The 21,213-nt window shown below is 46.9% G+C and overlaps 2 protein-coding genes across 4 annotated transcripts in view; one reads left to right on the top strand and one right to left on the bottom strand.

The window, feature by feature from the left end:
- Positions 1–4,628, top strand: part of Nr3c2 (nuclear receptor subfamily 3 group C member 2) — a 325,701-nt gene extending 321,073 nt beyond the window's left edge. For all 3 annotated transcript variants that reach the window (XM_048813488.1, XM_048813490.1, XM_048813489.1), the window contains exon 9: positions 1,934–4,628. In XM_048813488.1, the coding sequence (XP_048669445.1) occupies positions 1,934–2,089 (156 nt within the window). In that variant the 3' untranslated portion in view covers positions 2,090–4,628. The remainder of the gene's footprint in view (positions 1–1,933) is intronic.
- A 6,223-nt stretch (positions 4,629–10,851) lies between these two features.
- Positions 10,852–21,213, bottom strand: part of Arhgap10 (Rho GTPase activating protein 10) — a 258,740-nt gene continuing 248,378 nt past the window's right edge. The window contains exons 23-25 of the mRNA XM_048813852.1: positions 19,934–20,086; positions 18,440–18,531; positions 10,852–11,588 (exon numbers count right to left, since the gene is read on the bottom strand). Of these exons, the coding sequence (XP_048669809.1) occupies positions 11,500–11,588; positions 18,440–18,531; positions 19,934–20,086 (334 nt within the window). The 3' untranslated portion in view covers positions 10,852–11,499. The remainder of the gene's footprint in view (positions 11,589–18,439; positions 18,532–19,933; positions 20,087–21,213) is intronic.

The following is a 21,213-nucleotide window of genomic DNA, read 5'->3' as shown; positions in this document are numbered from 1 at the left end:
CAGGTGCCTGGGCATACTGTGCCAGGCGTCCAGTCTTCTGGTTCTTGAGGGCAGCAGCCTCTGTGTCACAACACTGCCCCCTGCAGTGCAGGGCACCTGGCAGGCTGGGGTCACAGTCACGCTGCTGGGCCAGGTTCTCAAATCAGCGCCCTCTGAGCCAGCGCAGTGGAAGGTCTGTGGGGCTCTCTCACCCCAGACCAGTCCAAATTCATATGATGGCTGCAAGATGCTTTCCCAAACCAGGGTTACAATGCTGATTTCTGGTTACTTGTCTTGCTTTGTTGTGGTGGTACACACACCAGCCAGCCACCTTGCCAATGGTGGGGGGGAAAGTCCTTTACAGCCATGGAGGGACTCGGTGAACTTGATCCTAAATGCTGCAGTAAGTTTGCAGGATTCTGCGGCTGACTGACGGGGTATCACACCCCATAGCAGGATATCTGACAGTGGAGGCACCACACCCAGGGAAGTTTAGCTTCGATAGCCACTGGCCTTCCACATACAAAATATAAGAAACACTTCCCCATTCTACTGAAGGGAGACCTGAGGACCAACTCCTGTGACGACGACCCAGAGCAGGCTTTGCAAACTGTGTCCCAGAGAAATGTCATTTGATGGTTAAGGGTGGAGAGGTTTTGCTCCATGCTGGGGGAGGTTCAGAGCCATTCATCTGGGCCCTTCAGTCCTCTGAACAATTCTGAGGCTTAAGTACTGTCAGTATCCCCACCTTACAGACAAGGAAACTGAGGCATGAATATGGTGTGAACACGGTGGTGTGTCCAGAGGGCAGTGGCTGTGCTGTTTCCGAGCCAGCATTCGATGGGGGCAGGACACTCACTGAATCTAAGGGAAACCACTTTGCAGGAAGAACACAGCCACAAACAGACGGACCATTTTTTTTTTTTTCCTGGATGAGATTTTTCTTGACTTGTGTTTAAGGTCTTGACTGTCTTATTCAACCTTGGTAGTTAAAAGTTGAGGGGAAATATAGATGCAGTTTCACCAGAATCTGCTTCAAGATTGGAGTCATTTTATGCAGGCGATGTTAATATCATCTGCTGCAATACAGCAGGAAAGGACCAAAAGCCATTTGTCTCACAATGGTGCGTTTTAGCTTCCCATTACTGTGACAAATACATGAAGATAATTGTAAAGAAAAAGGGTTGTTTGGGAGGTTTCAGTCCATGATCAATCAGCAGGTCCCTTGGCTTTAGGGCTGTGGTGAGGCAGCACATCATGGTAGTGGGGATAGGGTGGGTCTGGTCCCACTTTTTCCTTCAAAAGCAGACCCCCAACTATTTCCCAATAGCACCACCATGGGGGGAGCAAGCCTTAACACAAGAGCCTCTGGGGGTTCGCTAATCTTATCTATGGCTTTTAACTTACAGACTTGGGGAGTGGCTTGGGTCCAGGGAAGGTTAAACCAGTTCTTGAATCAGAGCAGAGAAAATGAGGTGGAGGGACAGGCCCCAGTGGGATGCTTTCAACCTCTGGAAATCAGCCTGAACTTAGAGAGTGGCTGAGGAGCCTCAGCGCTGAAGCTGGGGGAAGTACTGGCTTCTCCGTGGGCCGCCTGGCGCTGGGGACACCACCCCAATGAAGCATTGTCCTGCTTCTCACCCTCTTGCCATTTATGGGCCCTAAGCATCCAGAGACTCAGAAATGAGGCTCTGATGAGAGTTGTTCGGTGACCCAGGCACTCCTGCCACTGCCTCTGATAGTCAGTGCACGACCATCACATACCTCATCTGAGCTCATTCCACACGAAAGGCACACTACACCACAGGTGACAGGAGCACCTCCGATCACACGACTTGGCTAAGCTGTGGCCTGGTTTCCCAGCTGGCTGCTCTCTGTTCACGGGGGCGGTCACTCACGGGAGGTCCAGGGGAGGTGGGATGAGGTGCTCCCTCACGCTCCTTGTCTGTTGCAGCTGGTGAGCGACCTGCTGGAGTTTTGCTTCTACACCTTCCGCGAGTCCCAGGCCTTGAAAGTGGAGTTCCCCGCCATGCTGGTGGAGATCATCAGCGACCAGCTGCCAAAGGTGGAGTCCGGCAACGCCAAGCCCCTTTACTTTCACAGGAAGTGACGAAGACGTCTTACCAGAAGAACTTTGCCTTAAGTTTCCCCATGTTATTCCATACCTGCGAAGGACCCACGAGATCATATTTTTAACATGTGATGGTTGATTCACTCGTTCGGCAGTTTCTCAAGCTTAAACTCATGTCCAGGGGTTGGAGCCGGGAAAGCCTTTGGACCTGGGTTTGGCCAGACCTGAGCAGGCTAAAGGATTCTTCCCTCTCCGCTCCCCGATGCTTAGAAACACGTTCCTGTTCCTCTGGATGAAAAGCCATATCTAGTCAATAACTCTGATTTTGATATTTTAACAGATGGAAGTTTTAACTATGCCATGTAGTTTCTGGTATCGTTCGCTTGTTTTAAAAGGGTTCAAGGACTAACGAACTTTTTAAAGCTTACCCTTGGTTTGCACATAAAACGTATAGTCAGTATGGGGCATTAATATTCTTTTTGTTATTTAAAAAAAACACACAAAAAGAAAAAACATATACAGATTCCTGTTGTGTAATAACAAAACACATGGCGTGGAACAGGCCTGCTCTGGGCGCGTTCTTCTCCATCACCGGATACACACTCTTAGCGTCCATTTATTATTTAATTAGGATGGATAAGATGTTAAAACAAATGCCTTGGTTTCGATTTCTAGTATCTATTGTGTTGGCTTTACAGATAATTTTTTGCAGTCTTTTGCTGTGCTGTACATTACTGTATGTATAAATTGTGAAGGACCTGAAAATAAGGTGTAAGGAACTTTTGTAAATGACACACATAGAAAAAAAACAACAAAAAAAAAACTTTAATGGTGAATAGGATGAATGGGAAAGTATTTTTGAAAGAATTCTATTTTGCTGGAGACTATTTAAGTACTATCTTTGTCTAAACAAGGTAAAAATTTTTTTTGTAAAGTGAAATGTTATGCATGCATAATGAACCGTTTACAGTGTATTTAAGAAAGGGAAAGCTGTGCCTTTTTAGCTTCATATCTAATTTACCATTTTACAGTCTCTGTTGTAAATAACCTCACTTAAACCTCTTGGGTTGTCTCTAAGCCTTTCTACTTTTTCTGTACTTTTTGTTCTGTTCTTGGTCTCCCGCTTGTGGTGTTGGAGAGACTTGAGCACGTTTTTCCGGTTTCTGCTTCATCCTCCTTCCATCGGGGGACAACACTGCGGTGTCTGCAGCTCCTTGCAGGTGTCATTTGACAGCACCCATGGGACAGAAGGTCCTGGGAGTGCTTCATCTTTGCAAAAGCTGCCTCTTTCCCCCTTTTCCACAAGCAGCAGAATCAGCTCTCGGAGGGGGAGACTGGAAACTTGGCTCAGAGAGCACAATCCTCCCATTTCAGAAAATCCAATTTTCTCCTTTAGGGAGAAAAAAAAAAGTCATGCACTCTACGTCTGTCAAAGATCAGTTAGTCACCTCTGATCCTGGAAAGGGTTCTGCACTCCTGCAACTGGTCATGGGAACATGTAGATCGTGGCAGGATGTACTGGGACGAGCTGTCTTGGCAAGGGTCATTTCAGAATGGCGTGGAGACAGGGAGATCATTAGAGGGTTTTTAGATTTTTTTAAAGGTAGGTTTTAAAAATAAATTTTATACATAAACAAACAGTTTTGGAGAAAAACACTACAGATCATATAAGCAAGACAGTGGCACTAAAATTTTTAATTCATTAATCTGTTTGGCACTGATGCAATTTATGGCTTTTCTCTTGCCCCAGATCGCAAACGTAGATCTTTGGGGAAATGATATGATTGCACTAAATACTTTGAATAGAGGCCAAATTAATCTTTTAAAAGTGGTGATGATCATCATCAGGTACTCGGTGAAATCGTTATTTTCCAAAACCTAAAAGCTGTAGCTCAAGTCCAAGGCCAAGAGAAGGCAGCGTCAGATCAACACTTCTCCAGGGTTCACCATGCAGGCAACATTACCTTGTGTCTTTCCAAAGACACCTGCCTTATGCAAGGGGAAACCTGTGAAAGCTGCACTCAGAGGGAGGAGTTTTTCTTACATAATTTGCAATTTCAAGAATTTAATTTATAGGCAGATCTTTAAATAAAGCCAACTTACATGCACAGCAATATGAAAGCCACACTCTGAAGGTGATAAAAACATAGCATGCAGACTGGGCGATCCAGGAAAAGAAATGGCTTACAAAAGCAGCTTCAAGTTCAGACTTCAAGAATTTGAGCTTAACCAGGTTTGGGATGAAGACGGTCTGCATCAGCTTTTTGTATTAACAAAGTTACTGGCTCTTTGTGTGTCTCCGGGTAACTTTGCTTGATGAAACAGCAAAGCCATATTCTAAATTCACTGTTGAATGCCTGTCCCAGTCCAAATTGTCTGTCTGCTCTTATTTTTGTACCATATTGCTCTTAAAAATCTTGGTTTGGTACAATTCATAATTCACCAAAACTTCTTCATATAATTATAAAAAAACACTAAATTAGTTTAAAATGAAGCAATTTATATCTTTATGCAAAAACATATGTCTGTCTTTGCAAAGGACTGTAAGCAGATTACAATAAATCCTTTACTTTAATCACCTGTTGTTTTGGAAACGGTTCATTTGAATGTCTGTAGGGACACCTGGACGCCGGGCCTTTCCAGATCTTGATTAGATGCACTTCCGCCTAGAGCCAAGACGGAATAACAGGGGTTTTGTCCAACATTAGAAAGAGCCCTATGTTGGCCCATACGTAAATTCTCTTCTGAGACTGGATATCTTCTTACTGCCAATATGTGGTTCAGCTAAAATACCCTGTAACTGTTTAATATCTGCTACCTTGGAGCTGTGCAAACACTCTATATTGCATTATCTCATTTATCTTCACAACCACAGAATAACCTGTTCAAGATGCAGATTATGAGACTCACGTGAGTGGATGCCCCGTCTGTCTTGGAGTGGTCTCATTCTAACCCGGTACCCTGGGCTGAAGAGAGATCTGCTTCCCCCAGCCACCATACTTCCCACACTCCTTATGGGCTCCTCAACCTTGATTCCACTCCTTAAAAAAGATCACCAAAAGAGCAGTACTGATTACCAGCTCATTTTAAATGGAAAACAGCTATTTACCACAAGATAAACTCAAGTACATTTTTAATGTGTCCTTTCACTGGAAATTGTCGAAATAACTTGCTTTCAGAGAGATAACACCACTTGATAAACAAATTCAACTCTGCTTTAATGCAGTGGACATAATTCTGGTTCATACAGTATAGCCACTGACCACAGCATAGGAAGAGAGGCACAAAAACACTGTTTATAAAACATCTATAAGTGAAGGCAATTTTATATTTGAAATCTTAAGAAATTGGATCTACTCAGAGCAGTGCCTTTCCCAAGGATTCCCGCCCGAACTTGAACTAAAGCCATGTTGGCTGTGAGCCTGTTGAGTGACCCCCTCCCCATGTACACCCTTGGTTAGGGTGGATGGGCTTTCTGAATTACCTTGCCTTATTCTTGGATCAAGGGTGCCTTTATTTCATACTAGGCATTTCTAAAAGCATTTTCAGGCCCAAAGAATTTAGCTCCACGTTTAGGAATCATTAGCTAAGAACTGCCTCTGCCCCAGAGGCGGCCAACTACTGTAGGTCAGAGCAGAAAAACCATAGGTATTCATATATGACGGGTTTGCTTCTGTATGTTGAACGCCCCCCCAAATAGAAAACACTGTCCCTTTATAATAAAAGTCTGTGCTGACGTACTTTTTGATAAACTGTACACATGTATACATATTGAAATGACTTGATTACAAGTCTCTGGCACTTTAATTTTAAGCCATTCACAATTGGGAGTGCAGCACTTGGAAATAAAACTGGCTTCTCAAACAGTGTTGGGTGAGAGAAGATGAAGAGCTGAACTCAACATTCAGCACAGGGCATTCACCACCATGAAGCAAAGAAGTTCGGGGCAGAGCAGCAGGCAGTTAGCTACTGCTGCTTAACAAACCACTCCACTAGATAGTTGCCTAAATCACCCACCACTTATTTCTCTTGAGTCTCTGAGTCCGCCTGGGGGAGGGGCGGGTTTTCAGATCTCTGCCGGGCTCAGCTGTGTTGGGCTTGTCCATATATTTATGGTCATCCTGCTGCTGTCTGGCCTCTGATGGTTTTGCTCCGTGTAGCCTCTCATCCTCTGGCAGGGTTCTAAGACAGATGGTGGCTTTTTGAAGCTTCTGACTGCATCAACTTTACTCTTGATCCTCTGGTCAAAAGAGCAAGTTACAAGGTAAAGCCCATAGTCAGCATGGAGAGCCCCAGGATCCAGGGAAGGATGAAAGATTGGGATCGTTAAATCAACCTACCACTAGCAGTCACTCAGCTATTTTTTGCGGGACATGTGTTGCTAAGACTGGTTTCCAAGTGTCCCCTGGTTTAGATCTGGAGATCTTCCATGCCCCAGGCCAGCCTGACCCAACTGGGGCAGATCATGCTCCTCTCATTCCACTGTTGCTAACTCTCCACAGAAGAAATCCAGATACCCACCCAAGGCACCACACTGTCTCGATGCATCCCGTGTCTATTCACTGCCCCAAGTTCAAAGCTCAGGTCTCTTTTTGAGGAATCATCAAATAATCAGGGGGAACTTCTAACAGAAAGTTTTCCCCCACATGTTCCTCTAACCAGTAGACTAAGATACTTTTAACCAGACATTAAAGCACTGGGAGAATGTGCTGGGCTGCCCAAATCGGGGTAGCAATAAATCATTGCCCAGGCCAGTGGAGGAGAAAGTGATGACACCTGACAAGACATTTGCAGGGCAAGGAGCAGGAAAGCTGAGGACACTCTCCTGGAATAATGTCTTCAGAGAGGAGAGAGAGAAGGAAGCTGGGTGACTGAAGAAGACCTGAGATACCACTGAAACCATCTGGTCAAAGAAGGAATAGCCAGACTGACTTTGAGAGACTTGAAAAAAAAGATGAGGAAATGCCCAATGCTGAAATGAATGGGGAAAAGGACAAGCCCAAGATTATAGAGACAGAGTACCCTTAGGAAGGAGAGAGAAGTTCAACAATGTGGGGCAAAGAACAAGAGTCATTGGAGAAGCAACACTAGAAGGAAGCAGAGGTATCTGTGTTAACTCTCCATTGCTATGACAAAATACCCGAGACATCAACAGTTGAAGATGAAAGGTTGTTTTGGCTCATGGTTTCAGTCCACAGTCAGTTGGCCCCATTGCAAGGCAGAACATCATGTTGGAGCAAAACTGCTCACCTCAGTGGCCAGGAAACAGACATGCAAAATTGGCCAGGATCCCAATAACCTAACCTCCTTTCATTAGGCTCTACCTCTTGAATATTCCACTACCAAATACCAGTAGCATGTCAGACTGGAACCCAGCCTTTAGCCTATGGGCCTTTAGGAAACATCCCAGGTCCAAACTATAGCAGTGGCTAAGATATGAGAAAGGAACACAGACTAACCCACCATCACAGGGCCCTTCCGGCCCAACCTCTGCCATCCTTCCTGCCATGCACTCTTCAAGCACATCTTGTTCTCTAATTGTCACAGCACCCCAAGACATTGGTGGGACACTCTCCATTTCACAGAAGGAAACTGAAGCATAAAGAGGCTGAGTAGCTTGGCCAAGGCCACCAGGTACCCAAGAGTGGAAACAGGATGTCACAGTAGACTGTTTTAACTCAAGTCGTGTACCGTACCCCTGTGTTAGCTTCCTGGGGCTGTTGGACCAAAGTGCTACAAACTGGGGCTTAAGCTACAGAAATGCACCTTTTCGCAGGTCTGGAGGCCAGAAGTCCGAGATTAAGGTGTCAGCAAGGTTGCTTCCTTCCGAGTCTCTAAAGAAAGGAACTATTCCAGGTTCTCCTCTCTGACACACAGATGGCCATCTGTTCTCTTTCTTCACCTTATCTTTCTTCTATGTCTGTCTGTCCTAGTGTCCAAATTTCTCCTTGTTATAAAAATGCCAGTCATACCCGATTCAGGCCCAACCCGGCTGTGCTCTGTTTCACTGCTGACCTCTGGATGTCCTATTTCCAAATGAAGTCACATTCAAATGTAGGGGGGCTAGGGCTTCAACATATGAACAGGGTGGGCACACTGCATAATGGTCATTGTCCTCTACCGTCCCAAGACAATATGGTGCAGCAGGATGGGCGTTTAATTAGCTTACTGACCCCAAGCAAGCACTTCACTCCATTTTCTCATCTATAAAAAGGGTAACCTTCTGGCTCTCAGTCACTGTAAAGAGAGGAGGAGTGAAAATCCATGACTGCAAGACCGCTCCCCCCGCCCCCCCGCATGGCCATCCCTACTGACTCTGAAAACTCTGCTGCTGCTACAAAGGAACGAGGGGGGCTGCAGCTCCCACAGGCTCTTTGACTGTTTTCACCTGGCACCCCCTTCACGTGCAGGGACCCCCAGGAAGGCCTTCTGGGTGATTGCAGCAGTGGCAGGCCCTGCAGCCCCCTGCAAACAGGAAACAAAATCTTTTGTTTTCTTTCTTTTGCCCAAACTACCCTCTTGCCCCTCTGCACACAGGCTGGTCCAAGCAGTGACAACTGGTGCTGCTGGAGCTGAGGGCATAGGACCGAGGGCCAGAGCCCTGAGCAGGGTGGGGCTCTCACAACAGGCGGGGCCCCCCTTCCTGCAGAGGTTCAGGGAATCAGCCACACCCATCTAGCAAAACACACTCCACTCCTCTTCTGGAGGAATGAAGATGATCCACCAGTGTAAGTAAACACCCCGGTCCTTTACTAAGTATATTTTGGGTCATGCCCAGGGGAAAGCTCTCTGCCCAGTGGCCTTGGCAAGCGCGGCCACACTGTGCTCATGGGTCACATTCTCACAGGGAAACACCCTTGGTTCCTTTCTGGCACTATTTTGTTCTCCCCAATCAGCACAGGACAAGTCTGCAGCTCCTAGGGCTGTGGGGACCTTTACAGCCACACTGCCCTGAAGTCCTGTCACACTGGCATCCTCTGCAACAGAGGGTCCTCACAAAAGGATGCAAGTCACAGTCATACAGTCATGAAAAAGGGACCAGAGGTCCCCTTCAGCCAAGCTCGTACTACATACTGGACACACTACTTCTGTTTGGGCATTTCACCTCCAAAGGTCACAGGAAGTCCAAAGTCAGTGGTAGCTGGTGGCTTCCTTACCCAGTGGTGGTAAAGTACTTCAGAGGTGTACCCGGCTGTGAACAATGGAAATCTTTCCAGAAGAAGCAAATAAATCAAGTCCTCTGCAGCACCATGTGCATCCCCCAAGGGCTGCACCGACCAGGGATGATGCCAGGAGTCCCTCCCAGAGCCGAGCTCACTGCACCTGCCTGCAGGTGTGCCCCTCCTACAGCGGCTTTGGCAAAGCAGTACACACCAGGAACCTCCTCATGGGAGTCTAGTTTCCCTTCTATACCCCTAAGCCACAGCAGGGGCAGGAAACAGCAGCCCTAAGGTTCTCCACCTCACCTCCAGGCACAGCTGGTCCAGGCACAGGCCTCAGGGCGGCTGCTGGAGGAAGGTCCTGGGATCTTCAGCAGTCTCAGTACTTTCCAGAAGGCCTGTGATTTTGTATTTTAAATTCCAGTGCATTGAAATTGTCCTTACTTTTACTGACAACATAGGTGCTTTTCAACAAGCACATTTTTCCCCATGTACATATGATTTCTATCTTAGTTGACTTGCTGTTACTGTAACAAAATACCAGAGATAATCAATTATAAGAAGAAAGGACTTACTTAGGCTCACAGTTTTAGAGGTTTCAATCCATGACCAACTGACCCCGTTGCTTTGGGCGTGTAGTGAGGCAGCACATATGGCAGGGATGTGGGGCAGAGCAAGCTCTTCACCTCATGGCCAGGATACAAAATAGAAGAGACTGGGGTCCCACAATCCCCCTCAAGCACACTCCGTCAATGACCTAAAACCTCCCCCTAGCCACCCACCACAGGTTCTACCGCGTTCCAATAGAACCCACAGGCTGGGGACCAAACCTCTGACACAGACCTTTGGAGAACATTCCAGGTCCAATCTACAGCAACTCCAAACTCGATGCCCTTTACATGGTCCAAGTGAAGCGACTTTGAAGCTGTTAACCAGGGAAACAGCAAGCTCTTGAGTCACTTTATCTGAGGAAGAGGCAACAGATACATCCTTCTTTTGATAAATTCTTCAGAAATCTTAACAGGCCCAGAATCTCCCATGAGGAAGAGACAAGTTGCCCCTACCCCCACCCCCCAACCACCAGCAGCCTCTGGCCCAGGACTGGCTTCAGAATCCTGAGACCATGAAAACTGAGCTCCATGCTCCCTGAGAGCCCGAGGCTGAGCCTGTGCCCAGAACTGGAAGCTGAGGGGGAATGAGGCAGCATCGCCAGGTCAGGGTCAAGGCTACTCCGGAAATGGTCTGGTCTTCCTTGAAGCCCAGCTTAATCCTGATGGAGAGAACAATGCTGAGGCCCGGAGGACGGGGAGCAGGTCGGGCGGCGTGGGAGAGACTTACCCAGCACGGATGCAGCTGATGGACCAACTTCCCCTCCTCTTGCCAGCCTCTGGGGAAAAGTCCTGTGCAGATGCTGGAGGGGGCCCCTCAGATTTCACACATCAGAGCAGACCCCTTCACCACCCATGGCCCCTAGGAATGTGCCCTGCTACGAACAGTCAGGGATCCCATCAAACTGACTGACTTGATTCTACAAGTCAGTTTGCGCTGGCATCAGAGGGAGGCGATTTTTTCATCCAATATCATGAATCATTACAGAGGGAATGAACTGCATGATCTCTTCCCCACATTAGGCCAGACCAGTCAAATAGTAAATTACATTTTATTTCATTTACAGAGAGAAGTTGGGGCCAAAAGGTGACATTGTACAAACAGCACACAGGTGAGGAGCACCAGGAAAAGCCGGTTATAAATATGCCCATGTGCCCGGTGGAGGTGGAGTGAGCGCAGAGGCCCAGCGTGGTGGTCCAGGAAGGAGCTGGCTCCGAGAGAGCGTCTCCCTGCTCCTGTCTAGGTCGAGACAATTCTCTTGCACCGCAGCAGCCCCCTCCCCACCGTGGCCACCAGGGCCCAGCACACACCCCACAGACCCAGCACAGTGAGGAAGGAGAGTTCCCTTTAAGATCTCAGCAGCAGGAGTGCAGGAGGAGAGATCCTTCCCGGGTCTGGTGGCGTGTTCCTAGAGGGGGCGGCCGGGGGCAGACAGCAGCCCTCCCTCTCGTTCAGTGGGCTGGATAATTAAAAATCCCAGTCAGGATGCTGGCCAAATGAATTGTCCTGTTCATCCTGATTTCTTCTGATCCACAAACCTACACAGTCCCATGCAGTGAGTTCTGGAACCTTCCCTGGCCCTGGAGTGCCGATGGTGATCTGCAATTCCCAGTGAGGATGTGGGTGTCGCTCCCAGCAGGTGCTCAGGTGCGGGGCAGTGGGGCCCTCCAGGGCCAGGAGCTACAGCAGCTTGACGTAATTCTGTGGAATCAGCCCCCTCTTGCCATCCAGAGTCCCTTCCAGCCAGCCAGGTTCCCTTGAAGCTTGTACTAAAAAGGAAGAGAAAGCACTTACCAACGTGCTGTGTTTGCTGGGTCTCACAGACTCGACCAGGGAGGGGTCCATGGAGAATGGGGTCCCCTTCCAGAATATCTAGTCACAAATCTCCACAAGGGTTCCAGATGGGCTCTGCCATCCTGGATTGGCCACCACAACCTAACCCACCTACCTTAGGATAATAGGTCTAAGTGGTCCCCCAGCCCCTTCCAACCACCGTGTGAAAGCTTCTCGGGGAACTTCCTACCTTACAGGGTGCAGCATAGCGTTCCCCTGCTTAATGTTAAAGCCAGGCTTCTTATTGATCTGGTGCACAGGGTCTCGCCCCCCTTCTCTAGCAGCCCCTCACATTCCACCAGCCCATCATGCATGTCGACCGATTGTCCAGAGAAATCCCAACTCAGACTCCAGGTCTTTGCACACACACTTTCTTCTTCCTGGAATGCCCTTCCCCCACTTCTCCACCAGGTGATCCTCTCTTTAGAGACCTGGGTGGCTCCTCCACGGTGGAGTCCACTTTCAACATTCTCAGCATTGACATGCCTTACACGCATTGTCCAGGCACTGGTCTAACTTCTGTGCTGGATGGGGAGGTCCAGAGAGCAGGCCTGGGCCTTACACATCTGGGCACAGTGCGTGACACACTGCAAGTGTCCATAAATATCCATGATGGACACATAAGGGAATGACCACAGGCTGGACAGCAAAGGGCACAGGGTCAAGGCCCTCATCAGCAGAGTTTGGAAATCAAATACTGAGACATTTCTAGCCCCCAGCTGTGGCCCCCAACCATGGCCAGGAGCAGAAGAGGCATCATGGGCCTACAGAGGGGACTGGCTCACCCCAAAGACCAACTCAGGAGCCAGATCTGAAATGAGCTTCTGATCCCAACACGAGAACCATTTTATATCAAAAACCAAGTGCCACACACACAAGCACAACACACATCTCCTGGATGATACCAACCCTTGCTGCAGACAACCTCCTCCTTCCTTATTATTTATTGGAATGCTGATTGCAATTCAGCAAAATGAATTCACTGTTCACTAATATATAGCAACTTCCAGTTTGGAAGACCTGATAAAATTCTAGGGTCCTTTGCAGTGAAGTAGCCGTTCAATCCCCCTCCCTTGGAAGAGATGTGTGATTCCAGCTGTCTGCATTAAACTGGCCTTGTTTTTTCCTTACATTCACCATACCTATGGCTTCAAGGCATGTATGATACATATAGACCTCCTGAATGCTCTTCTCCCCCTGCCCAAGCCTGGACAGCACCTCGGGAGTCCGCTTCAGCATTCCCTCCTGCTGGGACATCGCCAGGGCTCCAGACCAGATCAGAGACCCCAGCCATCCACCCTCCACATTCAGTGTGCATGAAAGAGCCGTGAACCCCTCCTACTTCAGGCCACAACACAAGAGCATACAATGTATACATAACACAGCATGAGAATTCACAAGCACAGCACCTAGCACAGTGTCAGACACATAATTGTTTGTATATTAAAAAAAATGAATCAACACATGACAGAGATGTGCTCTCAAGGTGATGTGGAACCTTCCTCTTGACCTGGATGACCTTCACCCTAACACTGTTTCTCAAAGGCTTCTCACCAAATGTTCAAGCTGGCCAAGCCACCAGGGTGCAGTCACCATCAAGGAAAAGGACTTGGATCCTATGCAGAAGCATTGTCAGAGATGTGACCACGTGGCCCCAGAGTGGAAAGGGGCTCAGAGCTTCAGTGAGAGGCCTGGAAGAAACTGCAGACCAGCACGTGATGGCGAGTACCACTGGGGAATGGCTAACCCCCAGGAGTTGATACAAACCAACCTGCGGGTGCGTGTTTCTCCTCCTGAGTGCGCATGTCACACACACGCACAGAAACTAGGCTCTAATAAAGGACAAGCTGGACGGAAGGGAAAGGCGATTCCCACAACGTGGGGAAAGAGGTGCTTGAATGGAAACCAGGGGCAACTGGGAACTCCGCCCCAGGACAGACCAGAGACCAGTGCACACCCTCATTCACTTCTTCCCAGCCTTCACCTCCCTAGAAGGTAAAAACCAGTAGCAAAACAAATGTCACCTAGGGAGGGGACCAAGGGGACATCCTGTAATACCCAAGAGCCTAAACGTGGCCAAGCCCAGATCATAGGTGGGGTGGAATGGGATGGAAAAGGCTGAACACCTGACACAAGGCGGCTTAGAGGCTGCAGGCGAAGACTGAGAACGTCTCCCTCCCTCTCTGGAAGCACTGAACCCCAAATACCCACCCCAGGCTCTTCTCTATACTTAGTTTACCAAACAGCTTCTGCCAGCAGCAATGCAGTGGTTGATTTTGTCAACTTGGCTAGGCAGCAGCATCCAGATAGTCGGTCAAACATCATTCTAGGTATTTCTGACTCCTGAATGGTTGCAGGACCCTGGATAATTAACCCATTCTCTCAGAGCCTCCACATTAATCCCTCCGTGTTCAGGTAAATGATAGCTCATTAGAAAAAACTTGGGTTCTCTCATTTAGCATAATAACCTATACATGTGACAAATGTTTAAATCATTGAATTTTCATCATAGTGTGATAAACACCAAATTAGAAACTGCACCATGCCCACAGGTAGGCTTGTGGTAGCTAAGCCCACAGTTAAAATAGTTCTATCACATGCCCTATTCCAAATAATATACTATTTATTTTGCTTATTTATTTGTTTAACCAGAATCACATTTTACACCATATTTTACTGAATGATCACATTAACATATATTCACAAGCATTCCTAATCTTGTAAGAAAACCAGTTTAGTAATAAATGATTAAGTAATATCAGCACAATTTTTTCAATAAAAGCTTCACCTCACTTTTTTGTAAAAAAAAAAAAAAACAATTAGCATAAATTGAACATTACTACCCTAGGTGCACATATAACTACCTGACCGTTGTGATTCTCCATCATATACAATCAGAATAAGAAGTTATGCTCCATTTCTGTATGTGTCAAAGTGCATTCTACTGTCACGTATGACTAATTATAAAAAATTTTAAAAGACAATTAGTATAAAATCTGTAATGTTTATGTGATGGAATATGGTATTATCGTCTGGTACTTAAGATCTTTCAAGATTCTCCCTGTTAGGAAGATATCTAGAAATAAAATTGCTGGGTTGTGGGGTCTATACATGATCCACTTTCCAAGATAATGCCAAACAGCTTCTTAAGGATTATTCTATTTGAGACCTTTAAAGTGTAATCACCAGCAGATTTTAATGGTTACTCTAGCCTACACCTGCTGCTCCCCAAGCAATGAAGACATCTTGTCTACATGTGAAAGCCAGCAAAGCCTGGGATCCACAGGAAACCAGCTTGCTGCTGAGCATGGACCAGCTCCTGGTGATCCTGTGCCCAGCTAGGACTCTGGTCCTGCTGGGAAGCCCTGGGGAAGCAACCACTTCCCATCAGATTAGAGAGTCTGATGGCTGCAGGGCCACCAGCAAAATAAACTTTGGGGGTTCCCCAGGTCCAGAGAAAAAGGAAAGGCCCCTGGGGCAGTCAGAGGAACATCAGCTGCCCTGAGACCTTACAAACAGAGCCCTCCTGGTGGGTTATGGAAGTGCAGATACAAATCTTCAGCGAAGAATTTGAACTTAGAACTGGCCCAAGCGGAAGAGCAAGGCATGGTTATAGAGCTACATAATTACTAAAAGATCCCTTTCCACACTCTGGTTTAGGATTTCTCACTGTTGTAAATATTCCAAACCATATAAGTACAGGCACTGCAGCCCAGGGGTCACTCTGACCTGGGTTTTGTTTTCACCAAAGGCCACTAAATGTCATAAGCTGGATTTCTTTGTTGCCTGAAGGAGTACAAAAGGGAATGCACTGCAGGAGCATGTATCCTATGAATACTGGCGGTTCCTACTGGGTAAGTGACAAAGGAAAAAGGTCTTGGATATTTTGGGAACACTTAAGTGTTGTTGGTCTGAAGAAAGGGGCTGTTCCTGGTGACATTCCAGTGGTCCAAGTTGTAAACAGTGGCCACTTTGAGCACTGGCATCTCCACAGAAGTTATGGTCATAAGATGCACCCCTCAGTCTTGCTGTGCTGGTCAGAAGGGAAGACCCCGCAGCCACTGGAGGAAGGACTCCACCAGATGTGTTCTGAGCAAGCACATGTTTTTAGCTGGCTGCGAGGTCAACTGCGCACAGAATAGGAAGGTATAAACACACAACTTCCTGTGCCCTTTAAGAACCATCCCCAGGGAACAGCAAGTTTCATTGTGCCACTATGAATACCTCCCATTAAGATTCTCTGCACCACTATAAAAGAATCAAAGAGGATCCCGCAAGATGCACTGCTTACGGAAAAAACGAGACACATATTTGGGCGTGGAGAAGGCATCAACAAGGCATTTTTGGAGTAGAGAACCTTGGGGGAGGGATTGAGGAACCACTGACACACCCTGGGTGCCTCAGCCGGCAAATCTAGCCAGAGCTGGACACCACCACTCCAGGCACCAAATCTGAGGGAGACCTGACTTGGCTGAGAACGTGGCCATATCCAGGGCACTTCACTGTGTGCTCAGTGGGGCATCCTGGTCAGCAGCATGTCCCTCAAACATCTGTATCACCCAAAGCCCCACCTTCTGGGAACCCAAATGCTCTCCTGATATAACAGCCATCAGGAAGACATCCGTGGAGACCAGATGAAGAATTTGATGCACAGAACACTTAAGGAAACTGTCCAGGGTCGCAGAGAACGAGCAAAAGCTGAGGGCTGATCTTAGACAAAACAGCTGCAGTTTATAATGTACTTTTTCCTTTAAAAACATGCTGAGGGGCCTGGGGTTGTGGCTCAGTGGTAGAGCGCCTGCCTCACATGTGTGAGGCTCTGAGTTCGATCCTCAGCACCACATCGAAATGAATAAACAAAATTAAAGTATTTAAAAAAGACATGCTGAGAATCTGGTATGTATGTGTGCATAGACACATAGACTCTTCTTTTAGGAAGTTTTGCAAGTCACTGAGGACCTTTAGAGCTAGAGAATCCAAATCTCCTAATCTGTCAGCCTTTCCACTTCCCTGTGTGCTAGCAGACCTGAATCTGGTTTAGTCATGAGACCCTCATTTACATGGCTTTGGCCCCAGAGGGTATGTCTTATGCCCAGGGAGATTCTCACTGGTCTAAGTCAATCCTGGTGATACGTTTAAAGTGAGCATTTGACACAGTTCTGACTACTGAGATGTGAGGGAAGGTAAAGTAGGAAGAAAATTCTGGAAAAGTTTTCTAATTCTTAAAAAAAAAAAAAAAGAACATAAGAATGAAACACTCTCGTCAGCTAGAATTGAGAGGGCCACAATGCCTAGAACTGCGGCAGCCACCTTGCTTCTACCAGGAAAACCAGTCCAAGGCCCACATCCACAAGTTAACAACATTTTAGTGGAGAGTTGGAAATACTTTGGTCTTTGATGACTTCTTCCAGAATATGAATTAATCAACCCTGAAGCACTCTGCTTCCAGACTTATGATCCTAAAAGCTAATACATTTGTATGACTGATTAGTCAGTTGCATCGATTATTTTTACTTGCAGCCTAAGGCATCGTTGTAAGACACACATTCAACCAAGGAAACTATATCACAAACAGTACTGTACAAGGGATTTCAGAGAACCCTAACTGGATCCAAACACATAAAGCAAAAATACTTCACCATTTCTTGAATGGGTGAATTTCAATACTATCATCTCAGCTTTCCCATCTGCCATCTACTATGCCAATGTGTGACAGGCCTAGAACAGGGCATCTGTGTGGCCACACTCTCCTGGCAAAACTTTATGCATGCATGGTAGGGTGATGAGAAATGATCTTGCTTCTAACCCAAGAATAAAATTTTTCCATAAAGTATAACCCTGTTGTACAGGGGGTGTCGGTGTTCTGATGCTATCAGAGTCTCTGGCTCTCAGGAGCACGTACAAACACATATAGAAATCTATTCTAAATGAGTCAACATCCTTTCTAAAAAAATAATTGCCAGCAAATGCTGCATTACTGACGACACACCACCATAGGCACTGCGTGGATATATTGCAGAGACTCCAAACATGCTGGCTAATCAGCCCTTCCATTCCAAACATCCAAGGTTCGCCCAGCTTCCCCTGAATTCTTCTGGGGAGCTCCACCCACACACAACATCACTGTTTCCACAGCAACCAATGAATTTCATAATGAGCAGGACTAGAGAGGGTAGAAATCAGGAGCCAGGGGAAAAAATACACTGAACCATAAGAGAAATTTCTAAAATATTAAACCAAGTATAGCTGCAAAATGCTTGTGTGAAAATATTAAACCCTCAAAAAGCTACACCCTTGTTCCAACATGCAAAGCCAATACCCATATCTAGAGATTCACATAGTGTTCAAGTTGGCAAAAACGTGAAGTGCGAGATGGTGAGGGGATTATAAATCAAAATGCTCTGCACATGAGACTCCTTTCTGAGAGCACAGATTTGGTAAACCTGAAGCATTTGGGAGGCTTGGTTAGAGAGACCCAGAAAACAAAGGAAGCAAATCAGAAGTATTAACTCCAGGTGGCACTAGCTTCTTTCCACGAGGACCAAGGACCTCAAGGAAGATCCCCACAAGGTAAAGGGACTGTAGAATAATCAAGACGAGAGCAGAAATGGGATCCAAGACCAGGCACAGGGTGCTCAGGGCCTGGGAGCCAAAGGGGTCAGCTCTCTCCTGTCCAGATCATCAAAAGATCACCACAATGTACACAGAATGTACACAACTGTGGACTCCATGTAGAGATATCCTGGGGTGACAGAACACATCTTACCAGGAACATGCTAATACTTACCATCCTCAAAAATTGCTCCTATTTCAAAAGACAGTTCGGAGCTGTGTTCTGCTTCGCAAGGGTACACTGCACGGGCCTTCCGACTGAGAACGCTGCAGAAGGGACAGAAAAAGACTCAATGAAAATGTGGAAAACCCGTGGGGAGAGGGGCCTCCCAGTTCCCAGACCCCATTTCCTAAATCTTACTTATGTCACCAGTGGAGTGGCTCCTTCTGAAAAAGAAGGGTTCGGGGCTCTGAACATGAGGCAAAGCCACCGCACTTGATTTTCAAATAAACGACAGGTTTCCAATGCAAACCTTTCCTGCGGATGCTCTCTGGGAAGCTGTCACTGAAGCACCTCACCTAACTCTCCCCCTGCCTGGTGGGATGCTGTTTCCTATTGCTGAGCATTGCTGAGACCACAGAGCATGGTGGTTCCTGAGCACTTCAGCTGTGCATTAGAAAACGCACCAGCACGTGGAGCCAGAGGCCAGCAGCAGAGGGAAATGGAATGCACGTGCGTGTGCACACACACACATACAAAGTGGGGTCACAGTGAGCCACTGACCCCGTGTGTGTGTGTGTGTGTGTGTGTGTGTGTGTGTGTTTGTGTGTGGACTACATTGGAAGGAGCTTGTCCTTCCAACTTGGGTCATCTTTATTTCGACCCCTTTCTCCAGAAAGGCACACCAGGCTAATTTTTCACCCCTCATCTGAATATCCTCTGTACCCTTATGGAAAAGGATGGACACCAGACAGCCAGTTCCAAACTCATGCAGAAGAAAATGCCCCACCTCCCTGGAGCAGGGAAAGCCACTAATGCCAAGATACCCAGGCAGGCAGGTATGCTGAAGGCCAGCTCTACTAAACGGCATGTAAATTAATTTTTCTAGAGTCCAGTTTGCTCTCCTTTAAAACAAATAATGTGTTTTATATTCATGTACAAGAAGTTCTTCCTAAATGATTTCATAAATGCACAACCAGCACCAAAAAGTCAGTAGGTTCGAGCAGGTTGCATAGAAGGCAAATTCCTCTGAAGAACGTACCACTGGCCCTGTGTATCCAAGAGTTCCCAACTGCATTTTCAACCAACCATGGATCAAATATCTTACTTAAACAAACTGCATCTGTACTGAATACGTATACACAATTTTCTTGTCACTATGGGTTAACAACTTAACATTTTTACTGTATTAGCTATGGCATGAGTATACAGGAGGACATGTGTAGTTTATATGCCAAGACTACATCATTGCATATAAGGAACTTGAGCCACTGGTTCAGTTTGGTATGTTCAGAGCATCCTGGAACCAGGACTCCCCAGAGGATACTGAGAGGACTGTACTTGGTATTGAACTGAGGCACAGCCTGATACAGAGTCATAAGCATTGTTCTTAAAGTTCAGGATGCTGGGGTGGAGGGACCTGGACAAGCTGCTTTATAATTGGAGCACACAAGTCCATCAAGCACCATCTGTGTGCCACCATCGTATTTTATATCATACTCCACATACCTTTCCGGCGGCTTGTCCACTATGGTAGCAGCAGGAGAGAGGGGGAAAGTTGACATTCTGGGTGAAGGAGGTGTGATAGCCGGGTTGGAGCTTGGTGTGGTTGGAGACTGTGGGTTAAGCCACTGGACCATAGATGGCCGGGTCTGGCTCGGACTAAGGACACAAGTTTGAAGGAGATGATTACTGGACGGAAGACATGGAACATCAAATGCACAACAACCCAGTCCTGGATGGCCAGGGTGCCAGCTCCAGACTGGTGGGGAACAGAGTCCACTCTGCACCCTTCTGAGACTACAGTCCAAATGATACCAACCACCCCAAAACGAGCCACAACCCCAAACTAGGGATATGGTTATTGTGCTTCTCTAGGTCTGTGGTCAACCCAATCTTCTCTAATCCAGCACCATATCAGTTCACTACTTAGAAAACCAAAGTCAAATTGCTCCAGTGATCTGGACTTAGAGGCACAGATGTTCCAGATGTTCCTTCTCTTCCAGTGAAAAGTAGATCTTTGAAGACTTGGAACTGTACACTCCTTAACAGTTCCAAATTTCAAAAAGCTAAAGACTCCTGGAGAGAGTTTAAACAACGAACACATATTTCTCAAGTACCTTAGACCTGTAGCTTTGGGACTATGGTAACACAGAGAGACTTGAAAGCATAGCTTCAAAAGCTGCCTATTTCCATCTGTTATTTATTACTTTTTTTTTTTGGGCAGTGCTGGGAATTGAACCCATGACCTTGTACATGGTAGGAAAGCTGCACCCAGCCCCTCATTCAGTCACTTGCAACACACAGGTGTTCACCATTCGCCAACCCTAGATGCTCTTTACCACAAACATAGCCTCTTCAGCTCAAAGCAACTTCTTGAAGCAGCTTCCTTGTCCTTCCCCATATTCCTGGGCACAGTTTTGACTGCTTCTTTTATAACTGACCCCATATTCTATCCATTTTTACTGTACCGTAGTCCCACGCTGCACCTTCCTCTCCAGGAGAATGACCCTCTCACTGCCTTCATGCCATCAGAGAACAATCCATCTCAACCTTCCCAGATGCTTCTCCTGCCTTTGTGTGGAAATCAGGACCACGACTCTTTTTGTATCCCTCACAGAGCCAGGATGAGCACCAGGCACAGGCAGCCTTCACCCGACATCTGTGCAACCAAGTGAAAAGTTCTAAAGCCCAAACTGCATTTTATAAATCAGGTGCATGAAGTACTGCACTACTGACTTGGTGGATATTTAACACACAGGTTTCCTATCCTGTGGTGGGGGGTGGCG

Source organism: Marmota marmota, unplaced genomic scaffold, assembly GCF_001458135.2.
Source record: "Marmota marmota marmota unplaced genomic scaffold, marMar, whole genome shotgun sequence".
NCBI lineage: Eukaryota > Metazoa > Chordata > Mammalia > Rodentia > Sciuridae > Marmota > Marmota marmota.
The sequence above is the reverse complement of the archived record's forward strand: the minus strand, read 5'-3'. Positions and strand labels throughout refer to the sequence as shown.